Consider the following 18991-nt stretch of genomic DNA (forward strand, 5'->3'; position numbering starts at 1 on the left):
TCCACACAACAATCTTTCTCCAGTGTTTTCTGTAATCTAGTGTTTACAGCCGGAACTGTCTGCAGGGTGCTAGAGCTCACAGGGCCTGAATTACACACTTTCAACAATGAGTTTATAACCAAAGAAATCAAAGTGTGTGTGTGTGTGTGTGTGTGTGTGTGTGTGTGTGTGTGTGTGTGTGTGTGTGTGTGTGTGTGTGTGTGTGTGTGTGTGTGTGTGTGTGTGTGTGTGTGTGTGTGTGTGTGTGTGTGTGTGTGTGTGTGTGTGTGTGTGTGTGTGTGTGTGAGTGAGTGAGAGAGAGAGAGAGTGAGAGAGAGAGAGAGAGAGAGAGAGAGAGAGAGAGAGAGAGAGAGAGAGAGAGAGAGAGAGAGAGAGAAGCTTTTCAATTTGGGTAGGCCAAATCCATACGGAAATGGTGCCAGAGTAATTTAGTGTAAATAAGTTACTTTGTGTAAAACAAATGCCAAAGTGATGCACATCTCCAGAAAGTACACAAAGTATATACATGATGATGTCATTCCTGTTCAGGGTCCGCGGACTTTAAGTGGTTAAATTATTATGGGATCTCTTTCAATGCTTTCAGAATCTTTACTTTAAAAAAAAGTTTAAATTTTTTTTATTTTATTTTAATATTTACTGAACATTAATGAATTATTTTATCAAAATAAACAGAAAATAGTACAAACTTTGCTTTTTTATTAACTTATACATTAAAAAGCAAATTTTTCTCAGGGTGTGTCTTTAGCTCCAGCATTGTACCCTATCATACAACTCATTTAGAGCATTTATAATATAGCCTATTACTATATTAATAGTAATATAAAGTGTAATATTAATATGCTCTTAGTAAAATATAAATATAATGAGCTATGTTATTGATAGTATTAAATCAGACAATTGATTACAATGGGAAATATACTTTACAAGAGGAAATGTGTCTGCTAGAGAATGAGCCGCTGGAGCTTTTTCTGTGAGGTCATTGTTTTTTTAACAGCAAAATGTTGTGTTATTTATATTAGATCAGATCAGGTACAATCATTTGAAGACAGTTAATCATCTCCCTAGAATGTGGATATTTTGCTCAAGTTGTTAGCACTATTAGAAGAGCAGGAGCAAAACATTACCAATAGAAATACAGAAACACACTTAGCCTACTACTACATTACTATCTCCAGATCAAGCAGTGTTTAGATCGCAGTCTGTAATCCATCTGTTAATGCTGTAGCGGGAAAACACGGAGCGGATTAGTGGAATTAGTCGATCTTTATTTGGCGGTTGCCAGGGGAACGGGACTCGCCTGACTGCATTGTGAAAGGAACTCTTAATGCTTCACCAAGACATTTTGGACAATTTCATGCTCCTAACTTTATGGGACCAGTTTGTGGACGGCCCCTTCCTGTCCCAGCATGACTGACCAGTGCTCAAAGCGTCTCCATAAAGACATGGATGAGGAGTTTGTGTGGAGGAACTGGACTGACCTCAACCCGATAGTCAAGTCAACTTTATTTATATAGCGCTTTTAACAATGCAGATTGTTTCAAAGCAGCTTTACAGTGTTAAACAGGAAAATAATGCAGCATAATTTTATTCAGCTGTATAGCCATTCTGGAGAAAACGCTGATGTCATCAGTTCATTTCAATTATCATACAGTGACAGTGTGGGCTTTAGATCAGTAATTTAGTTTATATGGTTGATTTAGTTTAATAATTAGATTTATTTTGATATTTAGTTGAACATGTAGTGTCTCCAACTGAGCAACACAAGCCAGAGGAAACCCAAACCCCATCAGGAGCAGAATGGAGGAAAATAAACCTTGGAGAAACCAGGCTCAGTCGGGGGGGCAGTTCTCCTCTGGCCAATTAACAAACAGCGTATGATTATTATTCTGGAAACTTTACAGGTCAGAGGTCATAATAGATCAGAATATTCGAAAGATCGGAGTCATCACGCCGGAGACGGGTTTATTGAGATGCCGTGACGATGAGGCAGTTTCAGGAGGAGAACAGCTTTGGGATGAATTAGAGCGGAGACTGAGAGCCAGGCCTTCTCGTCCAACATCACTAATGAAGAATCCCCATAAACACACTCCTAAACCTTGAGGAAAGAAGAGCTGGAGCTGTTAGAGCGACTCCATATTAAACCCTACAGATTAGGAATGGGATTTATCATCTTTCTCTCTGTTCTCCACACACACACTAATCTGCCATGGATATCTGACACGGATGTTTATTTTAGACTTGACTCAGCTGTACAGCCAAATCCAGTAGTTCTGGTTTTACAATAGACATTGTTTATCATACAAAAATAAACATTAATATTACAGTGCCCAACTAGATGAGAATAAATAAAGACTTCTCAGCTCAAACCCCTGCGTGGAGTGTGGTTTGCTGATGGTGTGTGAGGGGAAGTTTGACGTCTAATGTCCCTATTCTCCTCAGATGACAACAGAAGATGTGGGAAGTGCTCACTTTCCCTCTTTTCGAGTTATTAGCATGTGAGTGTTTGTAATCCAGGAGTTCATGTGGCAGTGAAAGTGAGGTTCTCCTTCCCGGCCGGCTGTGAGTAAAGCGCTTCCTCCTGAGGGTTATGGTTAGAGTTAGGGTTAGAGTTAGACTGAGGGTTAGGGTTAAGGTTAGGGTTAGAGATGGAGGATTCAGGCCGGACCGGAGAGTACCTCCTGCTGAAGCACTTCCAGCACTGCTTGGACACGATGTACACCATCTCCACCACGTTCAGCACGATGCAGAGGATGGAGGTGCAGCCCATGATGTAGAGGAAGATCTTCTTCTCGGTGGCTCTGGCGATGTAGCAGTCGACGGTGTTGGGGCAGGGGCTCTGGCTGCAGCGCAGCAGGCGGGGCACGTGGAAGCCGCTGTACAGGAAGTAGAAGGCCAGGAGCGTGGCCATCTCGAAGGCCGTCTTCAGCAGCAGGCTGGTGATGTAGGTGAGCAGCAGGCCTCCGTCCAGGCTGCCCTTGTCCCGGTACAGCCTCCGCCGGTGCCGCCTCTCCCGGTGCTCCCGGTAGGCCACGTGCAGAGCCACGAGCAGCGAGGGCGTGGACACCGCGATCAGCTGCACCGCCCACAGACGCACCTGCGAGATGGGGAAGAAGTGGTCGAAGCACACCTGCTCGCAGCCCGGCTGCTGCGTGTTGCACACAAACTCTTTAAACTCGTCCTTCCACACCTGCTCTGCGGCCGCCACGAACACCAGGATCCGGAACACGAAGAGCACGGACAGCCACACCCGGCCCACCACGGTGGAGTACCTGTTCACGCCGCTCAGCACGTTCTCCAGGAACCCCCAGTTCATGATTCATCGGGCCTGTGGAGGAGGAGACGCAGGGTTACACACACCTTACACACTCGGAGGAGCGCCAGGGGTGGGCTCCTTTACAGGGTGCTTTAGAGGGACTTAAGACTCAATATAACTGACATGATGTCTCTAACTGAGATGTGTAGTAAAAAAAACCATGAAAGATTTACGTTCTATATACAGTGGGGCAAAAAAGTATTTAGTCAGCCACCAGTTGTGCAAGTTCTCCCACTTAAGAAGATGAGAGAGGCCTGTAATGTTCATCATAGGAACACTTCAACTATGATACCCCTTTTCCACCAAGGCAGTGCTAGAGCTAGTCCAGAGCCAGAGCTAATCCCAGTTCATAGTTGGTTCGACTGAGGAGCTTCTAAGAACCGGTTTGCTTTTCCACATGCTGAGAGCCACAACAGAGCCGGTCTTACGTCACTGTATCCGTCTCATCTTTCTCAGCAACGCTAGCGAGACAGCGGCAGTGTTGCCAAGTCCGGCTACTTCATCACTGTTGCCGCGGCTGTTTTTCATGTCCGTGGGTTGAGGCGACCCCAATTATGTGATATTTAGCCCCGGAAATGCGAATTTTAGTAGGCAACCATGCCAAAAAAACACATATTTTACCCCCAAATGTGCTTTTTACCGGGGAAGCCCCCCTGAAACGCGATTGGGCTTGTTATGAGTAGCAATTGGGCGGGTTTTGTTGTGAAAACCTGGCAACCCTGGGCAGCGGGAAACACACACACACCAGGCTTGTTCGAGATGCATCGGCGCTGTGCAGACCGATCCACGTATGATATATAAAAACCACATGAGTGAATCTAAAGCATAAGGAGTCATGTGCTCTCGCTGGACTGGTTATCATACGGCGATCGGTCTCTGCACAGCACCGCTGCGAACAAGCCTTCCATCAACAATGCAAACGTTGCGTTACTGTTGATGCTCATGGCTTTACGATCCTACATCGGCATCAAAACACAACGCAAACACAGCGAATCCAACGCATTCATGCAGTTCGCCGTAATTTGTATAGACGGAGATTACAAACGAGCAGCAGCTGTTAGCTCCATTAGCTGCTATTTCAACAATGGCGGATCTCCAGTGTGTGTTGGTCTTGTTGACCCCGCCCCCAGCGCCTGACGCTAGCGGTTCTTACTTCTAGCCCTGTTCTAGCCCAGCAATGTTTTTGTGCTACTTAAGAACCACTTCTCCTGGCTCGGTGCTGGGGCTTTGGGTGTGGAAACACAAAGAACCGATTTGAAACTAGGCTCTGGCTCCGATCTAGCTCTAGCTCTGCCTTGGTGGAAAAGGGGTATGAGAGACAGAATGAGAAAAAAAATCCAGAAAATCACATTGTCTGATTTTTAAAGAATTGATTTGCAAATTATGGTGGAAAATAAGTATTTGGTCAATAACAAAAGTTAATCTCAATACCCTTTGTTGGCGATGACAGAGGTCAAATGTTTTCTGTAAGTCTCCACAAGGTTTGTACACACTGATGCTGGTAGTTTGGCCCATTCCTCATGCAGATCTCCTCTAGAGCAGTGATGTTTTGGGGCTGTCGCTGGGCAACACAGATTTTCTATGGGGTTGAGATCTGGAGACTGGCTAGGCCACTCCAGGACCTTGAAATGCTTCTTGCGACGCCACTGCTTCGTTGCCCGGCCGGTGTGTTTGGGGATCATAGTCATGCTGAAAGACCCAGCCACGTTTCATCTTCAATGCCCTTGCTGATGGAAGGAGGTTTTTACTCACGGCCCCATTCAAGCTTTCCTTCACACGGATCAGTCGTCATTGTCCCTTTGCAGAAAAACAGCCCCAGAGCATGATGCCCCCCCCCCCATGCTTCACAGTAGGTAAGGCGTTCTTCTTTCTCCTCCAGACACGACAAGTTGAGTTTTTACTAAAAAGTTATATTTTGGTTTCATCTGTTCATATGACATTCTCCCAATCCTCTGGATCATCCAGATGCTCTCTAGCAAACTTCAGACGGGCCGGGCATGTCCTGGCTTCAGCAGGGGGACACGTCTGGCACTAAAGGATTCGAGTCCCTGGCGGCAGCGGAGTGTGTTACTGATGGTGGCCTGTGTTACTGTGGTCCCAGCTCTCTGCAGGTCATTCACTAGGTCCCCCTGTGTGGTTCTTGTGATCATTTTGACCCCACGGGGTGAGATCTTGCATGGAGCCCCAGATGGAGGGAGATTATCAGTGCTCTTGTATGTCTTGCTCCCACAGTTGATTTCTTCACACCAGCTGCTTACCTATCGCAGATTCAGTCTTCCAGCCGGGTGCAAGTCTGCAGTTTAGTTTCTGGTGTCCTTTGACAGCTCTTTGGTCTTGGCCATAGTGGAGTTTGGAGTCTGACTGTTCGAGATTGTGGACAGGTGTCTTTTACACTGACAACCAGTTCAAACAGGGGCCATTAATACAGGAGTGGAGGACAGAGGAGCCTCTTAAAGAAGAAGTTACAGGTCTGTGAGAGACAGAAATCTTGCTTATTTTCCACAATAATTTGCAAATAAATTCTTTAAAAATCAGACAATGTGCTTTTCTGGATTTTTTTTCTCATTCTGTCTCTCATAGTTGAAGTGTTCCTATGATGAAGATTACAGGCCTCTCTCATCTTCTTAAGTGGGAGAACTTGCACAGTTGGTGGCTGACTAAATACTTTTTGCCCCACTGTATTGGACAAAGGGGCGCCATTTTGTTTATTGATGATGTCCAACAGCTGCTCTCGGCGAGCGACTGGCGCTACTGTTGCTATTTTACCACAACAGAACAGCCATCATCTGAGTTGTGTTGTGGTCGTGTTGGAGTTGTGTTAGAGTTTGGTTGGAGTTGTGTTGTAGTTGTGTTAGAGTTGTGTTGGAGTTGTGTTGTAGTTGTGTTAGAGTTGTGTTGGAGTTGTGTTGGAGTTGTGTTGGAGTTGTGTTGGAGTTGTGTTGGAGTTTGTGTTGGAGTTGTGTTGTAGTTGTGTAAGAGTTTGTGTTGGAGTTGTGTTGGAGTTGTGTTGTAGTTGTGTTAGAGTTGTGTTGGAGTTGTGTTGGAGTTTGTGTTGGAGTTGTGTTGGAGTTGTGTTGGAGTTGTGTTGTAGTTGTGTTGTAGTTGTGTTAGAGTTGTGTTGGAGTTGTGTTGTAGTTGTGTAAGAGTTTGTGTTGGAGTTGTGTTGGAGTTGTGTTGTAGTTGTGTTAGAGTTGTGTTGGAGTTGTGGAGTTGTGTTGGAGTTGTGTTGGAGTTGTGTTGGAGTTGTGTTGGAGTTGTGTTGGAGTTGTGTTGTAGTTGTGTTAGAGTTGTGTTGGAGTTGTGGAGTTGTGTTGGAGTTGTGTTGGAGTTGTGTTGTAGTTGTGTTAGAGTTTGGTTGGAGTTGTGTTAGAGTTTGGTTGGAGTTGTGTTGGAGTTGTGTTGGAGTTGTGTTGGAGTTTGTGTTGGAGTTGTGTTGGAGTTGTGTTAGAGTTGTGTTGGAGTTGTGTTAGAGTTGTGTTAGAGTTGTGTTAGAGTTGTGTTAGAGTTGTGTTGGAGTTGTGTTGTAGTTGTGTTAGAGTTGTGTTGGAGTTGTGGAGTTGTGTTGGAGTTGTGTTGGAGTTGTGTTGGAGTTGTGTTGTAGTTGTGTTAGAGTTTGGTTGGAGTTGTGTTAGAGTTTGGTTGGAGTTGTGTTGGAGTTGTGTTGGAGTTGTGTTGGAGTTTGTGTTGGAGTTGTGTTGGAGTTGTGTTGGAGTTGTGTTAGAGTTGTGTTGGAGTTGTGTTAGAGTTGTGTTGGAGTTGTGTTGGAGTTGTGTTAGAGTTTGGTTGGAGTTGTGTTGTAGTTGTGTTGTAGTTGTGTTGTAGTTGTGTTGTGGTAAAGTAGCAGCCGTTTGACATCATCGATAAACAAAATGGTGGCCCTTTGTCCAAAACATACACAGAAGTGAATCTTTCATGGGTTTCTTCTGCAGACTCAGAGACACCAGGTCAGTTATATTAATATAATATAATTATTAATAATCCTTTAATGGCAGCAGAACTCACTCTATCTGACCTTCTATTGGCATCGAGTGTTCATGAAGAGCCTTTGATTATGGCACATACATGAAGCATCTGTAGATTATTTCACTAAGTGAATCTCTAACACGCGTGTTTAATGTCACATTTGCGTATGAGAGCGAGAGCACAGATATCAGGTTATACTCATACACACACTTCCTCACAGCAGCACACACACACACACACACACACACACACACACACACACACACACACACACACACACACACACACACACATCTAACACAGTATGAACACACTCCAGTGACAGTAATGGAACGTTTGTGATGGTCACAACAACATTATTTATAGTAAACAGTACCAGCCAAACATTACATCTGCTCATGAATCTGATCATAACTCCAGAAATCAGGGAAATATTCCTCCAGTGTAGATCAGCTGTTCTCACACACACACACACACACTCCAGTGTAGATCAGCTGTTCTCACACACACACACACACTCCAGTGTAGATCAGCTGTTCTCACACACACACACACACACACACACACACACACACACACACACACACACACACACACACACACACACACACACACACACACACACACTCCAGTGTAGATCAGCTGTTCTCACACACACACACACACACACACACACTCCAGTGTAGATCAGCTGTTCTCACACACACACACACACACACACACACACACACACACACACACACACACACACACACACACACACACACACACACACACACACACACACACTCCAGTGTAGATCAGCTGTTCTCACACACACACACACACACACACACACTCCAGTGTAGATCAGCTGTTCTCACACACACACACACACACACACACACACACACACACACACACACACACACACACACACACACACACACACACACACTCCAGTGTAGATCAGCTGTTCACACACACACACACACACACACACACACACACACACACACACACACACACACACACACACACACACACACACATCTTTACTGTATATGTGTGTGTGTGTGTGTGTGTGTGTGTGTGTGTGTGTGTGTGTGTGTGTGTGTGTGTGTGTGTGTGTGTGTGTGTGTGTGTGTGTGTAGTGTGTTAGTGATGTTGTAAAGCACTGGTGCAGAGTAACAGCTTTAGATCAGACTCATGTGAAGATAAAGCACATTAAGGCGAGGACGTTACCTGTGATGTGTGTGTGATGCCGTCTCCGCTCTGAGTGTGTGAGAGTGTGTGTGAGTGTGTGTGAGTGTGTGTGAGAGCTATTTGATAGTCAAACACACCTGTCGTCGAGCTCCACCTGTTTGGTAACCATGGCTCTGCCAGCATCAGCTGACTGCCGTCCAATCAGAAGCCTCCTCACCTGTAGTGTTAGTGTCAACAGCGTCTGCGGGTCGAGTTCAGTGGAAACGGCTCACACACACACACACACTCGTGTCCTTGACGGGCCCTGGGGCCTACACACACTCACACACACACAAACACACACACACTCTCACACACACACACACACTCACACACTCGGAGTAACTCGATCACTCACACATGCAGGTTTAATGAGTGTGTGATGAATTACTGATGGAATCATCTGATGTGTACACTCTCACACACACACACACACACACACACACTAAACACACACACACATGTTGGGTTTTCATGTTTTATGGGGACATTCCATAGGCGTAATGGTTTTTATACCGTACAAACCGTATTTTCTATCCCCTTACACTGCCCCTAAACCTACCCATCACACACACACACACACACACACACACACACACACACACACACACACACACACACACACACACACACACACACACACACACACACACACACACACACACACACACACACACACACACTGCCCCTAAACCTACCCATCACACACACACACACACACACTGCCCCTAAACCTACCCATCACACACACACACACACACACACACACACACACTGCCCCTGCCCCTAAACCTACCCATCACACACACGCACACACACACACACACACACACACACACTGCCCCTAAACCTACCCATCACACACACACACACACACACACACACTGCCCCTGCCCCTAAACCTACCCATCACACACACGCACACACACACACACACACACACACACACACACACACTGCCCCTAAACCTACCCATCACACACACACACACACACACACACACACACACACACTGCCCCTGCCCCTAAACCTACCCATCACACACACGCACACACACACACACACACACACACACTGCCCCTAAACCTACCCATCACACACACACACACACACACACTGCCCCTGCCCCTAAACCTACGGGGAAATGGCCAAGCAGCTTGGTGAAGAAAGGTCCACTGTTGGAGCAATCATTAGAAAATGGAAGAAGCTAAACATGACTGTCAATCTCCCTCGGACTGGGGCTCCATGCAAGATCTCACCTCGTGGGGTCTCAATGATCCTAAGAAAGGGGAGAAATCAGCCCAGAACTACAGGAGGAGCTGCTCAATGACCTGAGAAAAGCTGGACCACCGTTTCCAAGGTTACTGTTGGTAATACACTAAGAGATGGTCATGGTTTGAAATCATGCATGGCACGGAAGGTTCCCCTGCTTAAACCAGCACATGTCCAGCCCCGGCTTAAGTTTGCCAATGACCATTTGGATGATCCAGAGGAGTCATGGGAGAAAGTCATGTGGTCAGATGAGACCAAAATAGAATTTTTTGCTCATAATTCCACTAAACGTGTTTGGAGGAAGAAGAATGATGAGCACCATCCCAAGAACACCATCCCTACTGTGAAGCATGGGGGTGGCAGCATCATGCTGTGGGGGTTCTGCACATGGGACAGGGCGACTGCACTGTATTAAGGAGAGGAGGAGATTTTGGGGAACAACCTCCTTCCCTCAGTTAGAGCTGAAGATGGGTCGAGGCTGGGTCAATGAGCCGAAGCACAGCCAGGAGAACCAGGAGTGGCTCTGGAAGAAGCAGATCAAGGTTCTGGCGTGGCCTAGCCAGTCTCCAGACCGAAACCCAATAGAGAATCTGTGGAGGAGCTCAAACTCAGGCCAGAAACCGGACTGATCTAGAGAAGATCTGTGTGGAGGAGTGGGCCAAAATCCCTCCTGCAGTGCAAACCTGCTGAAAAACTACAGGAAACCTTTGACCAAACACAGGCTACTGTACCAAATATTAACATTGATTTTATCAGGTGTTCAAATACTTATTTGCAGCTGTATCATACAAATAAATAGTTAAAATCATACATTGTGATTTCTGGATTTTTTTTTTTTAGATTATGTCTCACAGTGGACATGACCCTACGATTACAATTTCAGACCCTCCATGATTTCTAAATGGGAGAACTTGCAAAATAGCAGGTGTTCAAATACTTATTTTCCTCACTATATATATGCTGAATGAGGCAAACAAAAATGTGCTTTGTATGGCAACAAAATTTTGGTTGGCCCCACCAAATCTCACTACAAGATTTCTCGGAAAGTTGGCAGCTCTGTCATCGATCCTGTGATCTCTCAATGTCATGAGGAAACTCACTAAAGGACAGAAAATGGCGACTCGGGTCCAGTACAGGAAACACAGAGAGTCACGTTCAGATTATGAAAGGCATAATGTGCAGATAAAGCGCTAGTGAGGAACGACGACTAGAATAAAGTAACTTTAATACAGAACAGAAGGTGGCAGTAATGCAACAGCAGCTGCTGTAACACCCCGAAGAAGAAGTGTGTGTGTGTGTGTGTGACAGTGGATGGTGTGTTTCCTGTGAGTGTGTGAATGCTGTGAGGAGATCATGAGTCCCGCGCAGGACAGCGGCAGCGGCGGCAGCGACAGCGGGAGAGGAGGCGCTCAGCGGCCGGACAGAAGCAGCTACTCGAGTCCGGGGCTCCGGGCCGCAAAAACCACCACACTTTTCCGCGCCGTGAACCCGGAACTCTTCATCCGACCGGCGAGTAACACACACACACACACACACACACACACACACACACACACACACACACACACACACCATAACAAGGTCATACAAACCCGACATTATGACACAGGTCGTTTTTATGAGGTGAAAAGTCATAATCATGTGAGTAAAAAGTCGAATTGGTGATAGTAAATAGAAATTATAGCTTATAATTAACATTAAAACGCATGACAGTCATAATTTCGACTTTTTAATCTCATATGACTTTTGTCATAATGTATACCTCAATTTCAAATTTTATACCATATGACTTAGTATTTTTATTATAATTTTATTTTTATGTCATAATCTAAAGTTTTTTAAGCGAATAATGACGTTTATCTTTTTTATTGTGAAAATGACACTGCTGATGGACAAGAATAACTAAATTCATTTTCACACAATAATTACTGAAACGGTTTGTTCATTTTATCTTTAGTTTTAGTTTAAAAACGTATTTAAGGGGATATTTCACCCTAAAATGAGATGAGCCCATGATTTACTGTCCCTCAGCTCATCCTAGGTGTGTGTGTGTGTGTGTGTGTGTGTGTGTGTGTGTGTGTGTGTGTGTGTGTGAGACACTCTTCTGATGAACACAATCAGAGTTAAATTATAATGTCCTGGCTCTTCAGCTTTATAATGGCAGTGAATGACTGCTTCTGTTTTGAAGACCATAAAAGTGCATCCATCCATCATAAAAGCACATCTATCCGTCATATAACTGCTCCACACGGCTCCAGGGTTTAATAAAGGCCTTCTGAAGCGAAGCCATGTGTTTGTGGGAGAAAAATATCCATATTTGACACGTTATAAAGTAAAATATCTAGCTTCTGGCGGACCGGGGTGTGTTGGTGTTGTCTCTGTAACGTCCTGTACCTCTTCATCTCTTCTTCATCTCATCATCTGTTCTTCATCTCTTCTCCTGCAGAATAAAGGGGTGATGGCCGCCGGGCTGCTGACCCTCACTCTGTGTGTCGGGTACCTGGGCTATCTGCACGCCATCAGAGACACGGACCAGCTGTATGAGGCTGTGGACAGTGAAGGAGAGAGATATATGAGGAGGAGGAGCTCCAGATGGGACTGACCTTCATCATCATCATCATCAGTGAAGGAGAGAGATATATGAGGAGGAGGAGCTCCAGATGGGACTGACCTTCATCATCATCATCATCAGTGAAGGAGAGAGATATATGAGGAGGAGGAGCTCCAGATGGGACTGACCTTCATCATCATCATCATCATCATCATCAGTGAAGGAGAGAGATATATGAGGAGGAGGAGCTCCAGATGGGACTGACCTTCATCATCATCATCACTGGACATTGATCACTCAGGAATAACTGATGAACATGAACTGGACGTGTCAGTAGAGTGAAGTGTTGCTCTCTCCCTCCTGCTTCATGCAGTGTGTGAGTGTGAGTGTGAGTGTGAGTGTGTGTGTGTGTGTGTGTGTGTGTGTGTGTGTGTGTGTGTGTGTGTGTGTGTGTGTGTGTGTGTGTGTGTGTGTGTGTGTGTGTGTGTGTGTGTGTGAGAGAGAGTGTGTGAGAGAGAGTGTGTGTGTGTGTGTGTGTGTGTGTGTGAGTGAGTGTGTGTGAGTGTGTGTGTGTGAGTGTGTGTGTGTGTGTGTGTGTGTGTGTGGTCTCTCCAGCAGGAGGCAGTGCTGACCTCACGGATCTCACACTGACCCTGTTTTGGCGGGTCCTCATGTAAACACAGTTGGGAGATTATGGGATGTATGGGATCTGTGCATTATTTCTGGAAATAAACAACAGATTTTTTCCCGCTTCATCTTTTCTCCGCTGGTGTTTTCATCACTCCATCCATCCACTCTCTCTCTCTCTCACACACACACACACACACTCTCTCTCAAACACACACTCTCTCACTCACGCACGACAGAAACTAGAGTTTTTATTTTTCACTAACACACTTTCAGGTCTTGTGATGGTGAAATGTGTGTGTTCATGTCAGTTATTACAGAAGGGTGTTTACTTCACCTCATGTACTGTGAGACACTATGGATGAATATCGCGGACAATTTTCAATAGGAATTTTTGCGTTTTCAATTTGTGGACACATAAAATGTGACATAATCCAAACTCAATCGCGCGTTGCGGAAAAGCAAAGTCTCTTCGCACTTGCATTTCCACAGTCAGCTGTCAATCAGGCTTGAGAAGATCCGCGACTATTACGCAGGAATGAGAAAGTAGTTCCTAGCCATATAGGTGTAGAAAATCGGACATGCACACAGTATCACAACACTCTTAACTTCCTGTTCCAGTAAACATACCCCATTTCACCACAAGGTGGCGCTGCTGCCTAAGCAGAACAGCAGAATACCCTGTATTCACCTTCAAGTGGTGGAAAACGGGGGATTTGACTATTTTTGTAATAAAAACCAAAGTTCAAACTCTTTAGTTCAAACAAAGTCAAAATGCAGAACTGATAGTATGTTCACCAGCAACCAGAAAAAAACAGCAAATAATAAAACTGACACGACTGCATTGGGTAGACTATATCAGACATTATCATTATATTCCAGCGGACACACTACATTATCATGAGGAGTTAAAATCAGAGAATCTTGAGGAAACTTCACATGATGTGTGAGTGTTGTCCATGTGATTCTGTGCTCAAGATCCAAGCATCAAAAAAGAAAAGAAGTTCTTCTGTTGCATGTGCGTCCCCGGGATGCTCCAGAGATGCTCCTGATGCCCTGATGAGAGTGAGGAGACTCTCTCCGCTGGTCTAAGGTGATGCTCCAGAGATGCTCCAGGGATGGTCCTGATGCCCTGATGAGAGTGAAGAGACTCTCTCCGCTGGTCTAAGGTGATGCTCCAGAGATGCTCCAGAGATGCTCCTGATGCCCTGATGAGAGTGAGGAGACTCTCTCCGCTGGTCTAAGGTGATGCTCCAGAGATGCTCCTGATGCCCTGATGAGAGCGAGGAGACTCTCTCCGCTGGTCTAAGGTGATGCTCCTGATGCTCCAGAGATGCTCCTGATGAGAGCGAGGAGACTCTCTCCGCTGGTCTAAGGTGATGCTCCAGAGATGCTCCTGATGCCCTGATGAGAGTGAGGAGACTCTCTCCGCTGGTCTAAGGTGATGCTCCAGAGATGCTCCAGAGATGCTCCTGATGAGAGTGAGGAGACTCTCTCCGCTGGTCTAAGGTGATGCTCCAGAGATGCTCCTGATGCCCTGATGAGAGCGAGGAGACTCTCTCCGCTGGTCTAAGGTGATGCTCCAGAGATGCTCCTGATGCCCTGATGAGAGCGAGGAGACTCTCTCCGCTGGTCTAAGGTGATGCTCCAGAGATGCTCCTGATGCCCTGATGAGAGCGAGGAGACTCTCTCCGCTGGTCTAAGGTGATGCTCCTGATGCTCCAGAGATGCTCCTGATGAGAGCGAGGAGACTCTCTCCGCTGGTCTAAGGTGATGCTCCAGAGATGCTCCTGATGCCCTGATGAGAGTGAGGAGACTCTCTCCGCTGGTCTAAGGTGATGCTCCAGAGATGCTCCAGAGATGCTCCTGATGAGAGTGAGGAGACTCTCTCCGCTGGTCTAAGGTGATGCTCCAGAGATGCTCCTGATGCCCTGATGAGAGTGAGGAGACTCTCTCCGCTGGTCTAAGGTGATGCTCCAGAGATGCTCCTGATGCCCCGATGAGAGCGAGGAGACTCTCTCCGCTGGTCTAAGGTGATGCTCCAGAGATGCTCCTGATGCCCTGATGAGAGCGAGGAGACTCTCTCCGCTGGTCTAAGGTGATGCTCCTGATGCTCCAGAGATGCTCCTGATGAGAGCGAGGAGACTCTCTCCGCTGGTCTAAGGTGATGCTCCAGAGATGCTCCTGATGCCCTGATGAGAGTGAGGAGACTCTCTCCGCTGGTCTAAGGTGATGCTCCAGAGATGCTCCAGAGATGCTCCTGATGAGAGTGAGGAGACTCTCTCCGCTGGTCTAAGGTGATGCTCCAGAGATGCTCCTGATGAGAGTGAGGAGACTCTCTCCGCTGGTCTAAGGTGATGCTCCTGATGCCCTGATGAGAGTGAGGAGACTCTCTCCGCTGGTCTAAGGTGATGCTCCTGATGCTCCAGAGATGCTCCTGATGCCCTGATGAGAGTGAGGAGACTCTCTCCGCTGGTCTAAGGTGATGCTCCTGATGCTCCTGATGCTCCTGATGCTCCAGAGATGCTCCTGATGCTCCTGATGCCCTGATGAGAGTGAGGAGACTCTCTCCGCTGGTCTAAGGTGATGCTCCTGATGCTCCTGATGCTCCTGATGCCCTGATGAGAGCGAGGAGACTCTCTCCGCTGGTCTAAGGTGATGCTCCAGAGATGCTCCTGATGCTCCTGATGCCCTGATGAGAGTGAGGAGACTCTCTCCGCTGGTCTAAGGTGATGCTCCTGATGCTCCTGATGCCCTGATGAGAGTGAGGAGACTCTCTCCGCTGGTCTAAGATCGGCCCTGTGGTGAGGGTATGTTGTCCTCTCCACATTAGCATAGGACCCTTTCCTCCACCGGCCCGTCCTGGCCCCAGGGAGCGGGTTCATCCGGATGGGCTGCCGATGTTCAGCTCAGGTAAATCTTTGGCTGATCTGTCATAGTTGAGTTTTGCAATCTTGTGCTTCACACACAGTTTGTCCGGGATCTCAGTGATGACCCGGGGCATCAGGAGCTGGTCTGCATCCTCAGTCTCCGCCACATCAGTCCTTCTGTGGCCGTGTTTCTCCAATGGAGAATAGCTTCCATGGGTCCTCACCAGCGAACACGGCTTTTCTGCACAGGCTTTTTACATTTATTACATTTATGCATTTGGCAGACACTTTTATCCAAAGCGACTTACAGTGGCTTTATTACAGGGACAATCCCCCTGGAGCAACATGGAGTAAAGTGGACACACTGGTGGTGTCCGCTGGGATCGAACCAGCAACCTTCTGCATATCAGTTCCATGGTTTAACCCACTGGACCACCATCTCACTTTTTACGACCTCCACTGCCGACTCTGCTTTGCCATTGGCTTTCGGGTGTCTTGGCGATGAGGTAACATGAGCCCCACTCTTTCACAAATGCCCTGAAGGCTCCACATGCAAACTGGCATCCGCAGTCAGAAATGACCCGGTCTGGTGTGCCATGGTGTCAAATTGAGCCTTGCACCTCAGGACCGTAGTTTCAGCGGAGAGGTCAGGAAGCAGATCGACCTCCCAGAAGTCTGATGGTCCAGTGGGTTAAACCATGGATCTGATATGCAGAAGGTTGCTGGTTCGATCCCAGCGGTCACCACCAGTGTGTCCTTGAGCACTTTACTCCATGTTGCTCCAGCAGGATTGTCCCTGTAAATGTCACTGTAATTCGCTTTGGATAAAAGCGTCTACCAAATGCGTAAATGTAAATGTAAGTCAGAGTAGTGGCCTACACCAAGCAGGAAATCCTGTCCGGCATGGTTGAACAAGTCCATGCTCACCATCTGCCAAGGAGGTGTGGGTAGTGGGTGAGACATCATGGTCTCCTTCTGTCTTTGATTTCCCGCTGCATGTTGGGCCAGAATAGAGCACCTATAGCAAGCTTCTGCCCCTATAGTGAATCCGTCCCAGCGTTTCCGGTCGCAACGTTTTAGGAATGATAACACGCTGGCTTCTGAAGAGTACGCCATCTTGCACACTGATTTCGTCTCTGATGGACCAGTTCCCTCTAATCACTATGGGCGTCTCCTCTCTGCAGTCTGGCCATCCTTCAAGCAGTCTTGAGCATCTGAAGACTCTCATTCTTCTCGGTGTGTTGTCGGACTTCCTTAACTTGAAATTGCAGCTTCTTCAGACTCCGCCTCAGTTTCACTGTCCTGCATCTGTCCATCAGTGTGGTGAATGTGGTCATGCTCTCCTCATCCAGATGGCACTGTAGAACGGGTCCCGTGTCCACTAGCGTGGAGATGTACAGCACATCAGCTAAGGTGGGCATAATGGGACTGCTTGAGAGCTCGGTTCAGGGGTCAACACAGAGCCTAAGTTTCTCTGGCTTCTTTACTATGACCAGGTTACTTTTCCAGTCAGTGGGTTGTGTGACTGTGACTAATGTCCATCCCTTTCATACTGACCCAACTGCGCTTTAGCGGCTGCCTTGAGGGCCACTGGTACGCTTCTGGGAGAACACAGTGCTGTCCAGCTCAAAGTGAGGCCGTTGAAGACATCAGGGTACGTGCTGATGAGGCTCTCTTTAGTCAGCATGCTCAACGTGTTGTGCTCTACTACACTATTCAGTTCCTCAGGAATGGTGAAACGTATCAGCCCGAGATCCTCACATGTGGAAACCGAAAGTACATTTACATTTTATTTACATTTACATATCTGGCAGACGCTTTTATCCAAAGCGACTTACAGTGCCCCTATTACAGGGACAATCCCCCTGGAGTAAAGTGCTCAAGGACACACTGGTGGTGTCCGCTGGGATCGAACCAGCAACCTTCTGCATATCAGATCCATGGTTTAACCCACTGGACCACCATCTCACCAAGTAGTGGCTTCTGGCCGGATTTCACAATCTCTCTCCGTCTCTTGCCTCTAGTGACGCACTGAGTGCTGAACAGGCCCATTGAGTTCATCCAAGAACTGTTGTAAAGTTTCGGTCTGGTGAGACTAGGCTGAAGGGCGTCCTGGGTGATGTTATCTTTGATACTCATCAGGTTGAGTCTAGCTGGCGTCTCCGGGGCCCGTTCTGACAAACCACTTCTTCCCCTGTGTGTGCACTGCTCCTGTGCTCATTGCCGTGTGTATCTGGCCCAGATTTCCACTATTATCATCTTGGTCCTCTTCAGAGGGGGCGTCCATAGTGTGAAACTGGCGTGTGTTTTGGCCTCTTTTCATGCATACTTTAGCGAAGAGATTGGGGGTGCTTTCCCAAATGCTGGGCAGGTCTGTGTTGAGGGCCACAGTCCCTCTCATGCTCTTGCAGGTTTGATGGTTTGATGGCCGTCGCTGTCCTTCTGCCACATTAAAGGATTAGTTCACTTTTAAATAAACTTTAGCTGATAGTTTCCTCACCCCCCTGTCATCCAAGATGTCCATGTCTTTCTTTCTGCAGTCGAAAAGAAATGAAGGTTTTGGATGAAAACAGTCCAGGATTGTTCTCCATATAATGGACTTCAATGGGCTCCAAATGGTTCAAATGACAGTTTCAGTGCAGCTTCAAACGACACCAGACGATGAATAAGGGTCTGATCTAGACAAACCATCAGCTTCTGAGAGAAACCCAGCAGTATTTATGCTATTATTTTACCTCTTATCAGACAAGCGTGATCATCTCTGAGCCCCGCCATAACTTCCGGAGAATAAGGTCAAATGAGATTGTGGTCATAGATGTATACTTAGATGCCTCATTAACGACTGTACGGATCAGTAGAATGAGGCATCTACTATCGATATATCTATGACCACAATCTAATTTGACCTCACTTGCCGGAAGTTATGTCTGAGCTCAGAGAAGATCACGCTCGTCTGATAAGAGGGCATAACACTGATGACCTTGAACCGTTTGGAGCCCATTGAAGTCCATTATATGGAGAAAAACCCTGGACTGTTTTAATTCAAAACCTTCATTTCTTTTCGACTGCAGAAAGAAAGACATGGACATTATGGATGACATGGGGGTGAGTAAACTATCAGCTAAAGTTTATTTAAAAGTGAACCAATCCTTTAAGGCTTTCCCCAGGCCT

At 46.8% G+C, this 18991-nt stretch overlaps 2 protein-coding genes across 2 annotated transcripts; one reads left to right on the forward strand and one right to left on the reverse strand.

Annotated features, from left to right (window-relative positions):
- Positions 1–1487: 1487 nt before the first annotated feature.
- Positions 1488–8540, reverse strand: gjb7 (gap junction protein beta 7). The gene is made up of 2 exons (XM_079831357.1): positions 8501–8540; positions 1488–3325 (listed from the first exon to the last, which is right to left on the reverse strand). The coding sequence occupies exon 2, from the start codon at positions 3311–3313 to the stop codon at positions 2519–2521; it is 795 nt and encodes a 264-aa protein (XP_079687483.1). The 5' UTR covers positions 3314–3325; positions 8501–8540; the 3' UTR covers positions 1488–2518.
- Positions 8541–11054: 2514 nt separating this feature from the next.
- Positions 11055–12595, forward strand: smim8 (small integral membrane protein 8). The gene is made up of 2 exons (XM_079831363.1): positions 11055–11281; positions 12219–12595. The coding sequence occupies exons 1-2, from the start codon at positions 11126–11128 to the stop codon at positions 12372–12374; spliced, it is 312 nt and encodes a 103-aa protein (XP_079687489.1). The 5' UTR covers positions 11055–11125; the 3' UTR covers positions 12375–12595.
- The last annotated feature ends 6396 nt before the right edge of the window (positions 12596–18991 follow it).

This window comes from Gobio gobio, assembly GCF_949357685.1.
Source record: "Gobio gobio genome assembly, chromosome: 12".
NCBI classification, from domain to species: domain Eukaryota; kingdom Metazoa; phylum Chordata; class Actinopteri; order Cypriniformes; family Gobionidae; genus Gobio; species Gobio gobio.

What these genes read in the sequence shown, in the direction of transcription:
- smim8 (XM_079831363.1), top strand. Translation starts at nt 11,126, where the DNA reads ATGAGTCCCGCGCAGGACAGCGGCAGCGGCGGCAGCGACAGCGGGAGA. An exon ending in CGGAACTCTTCATCCGACCG is followed by an intron (nt 11,282 to 12,218) that starts GCGAGTAACACA and finishes CTTCTCCTGCAG; the next exon opens with AATAAAGGGGTGATGGCCGC.
- gjb7 (XM_079831357.1), bottom strand. Translation starts at nt 3,313, where the DNA reads ATGAACTGGGGGTTCCTGGAGAACGTGCTGAGCGGCGTGAACAGGTAC.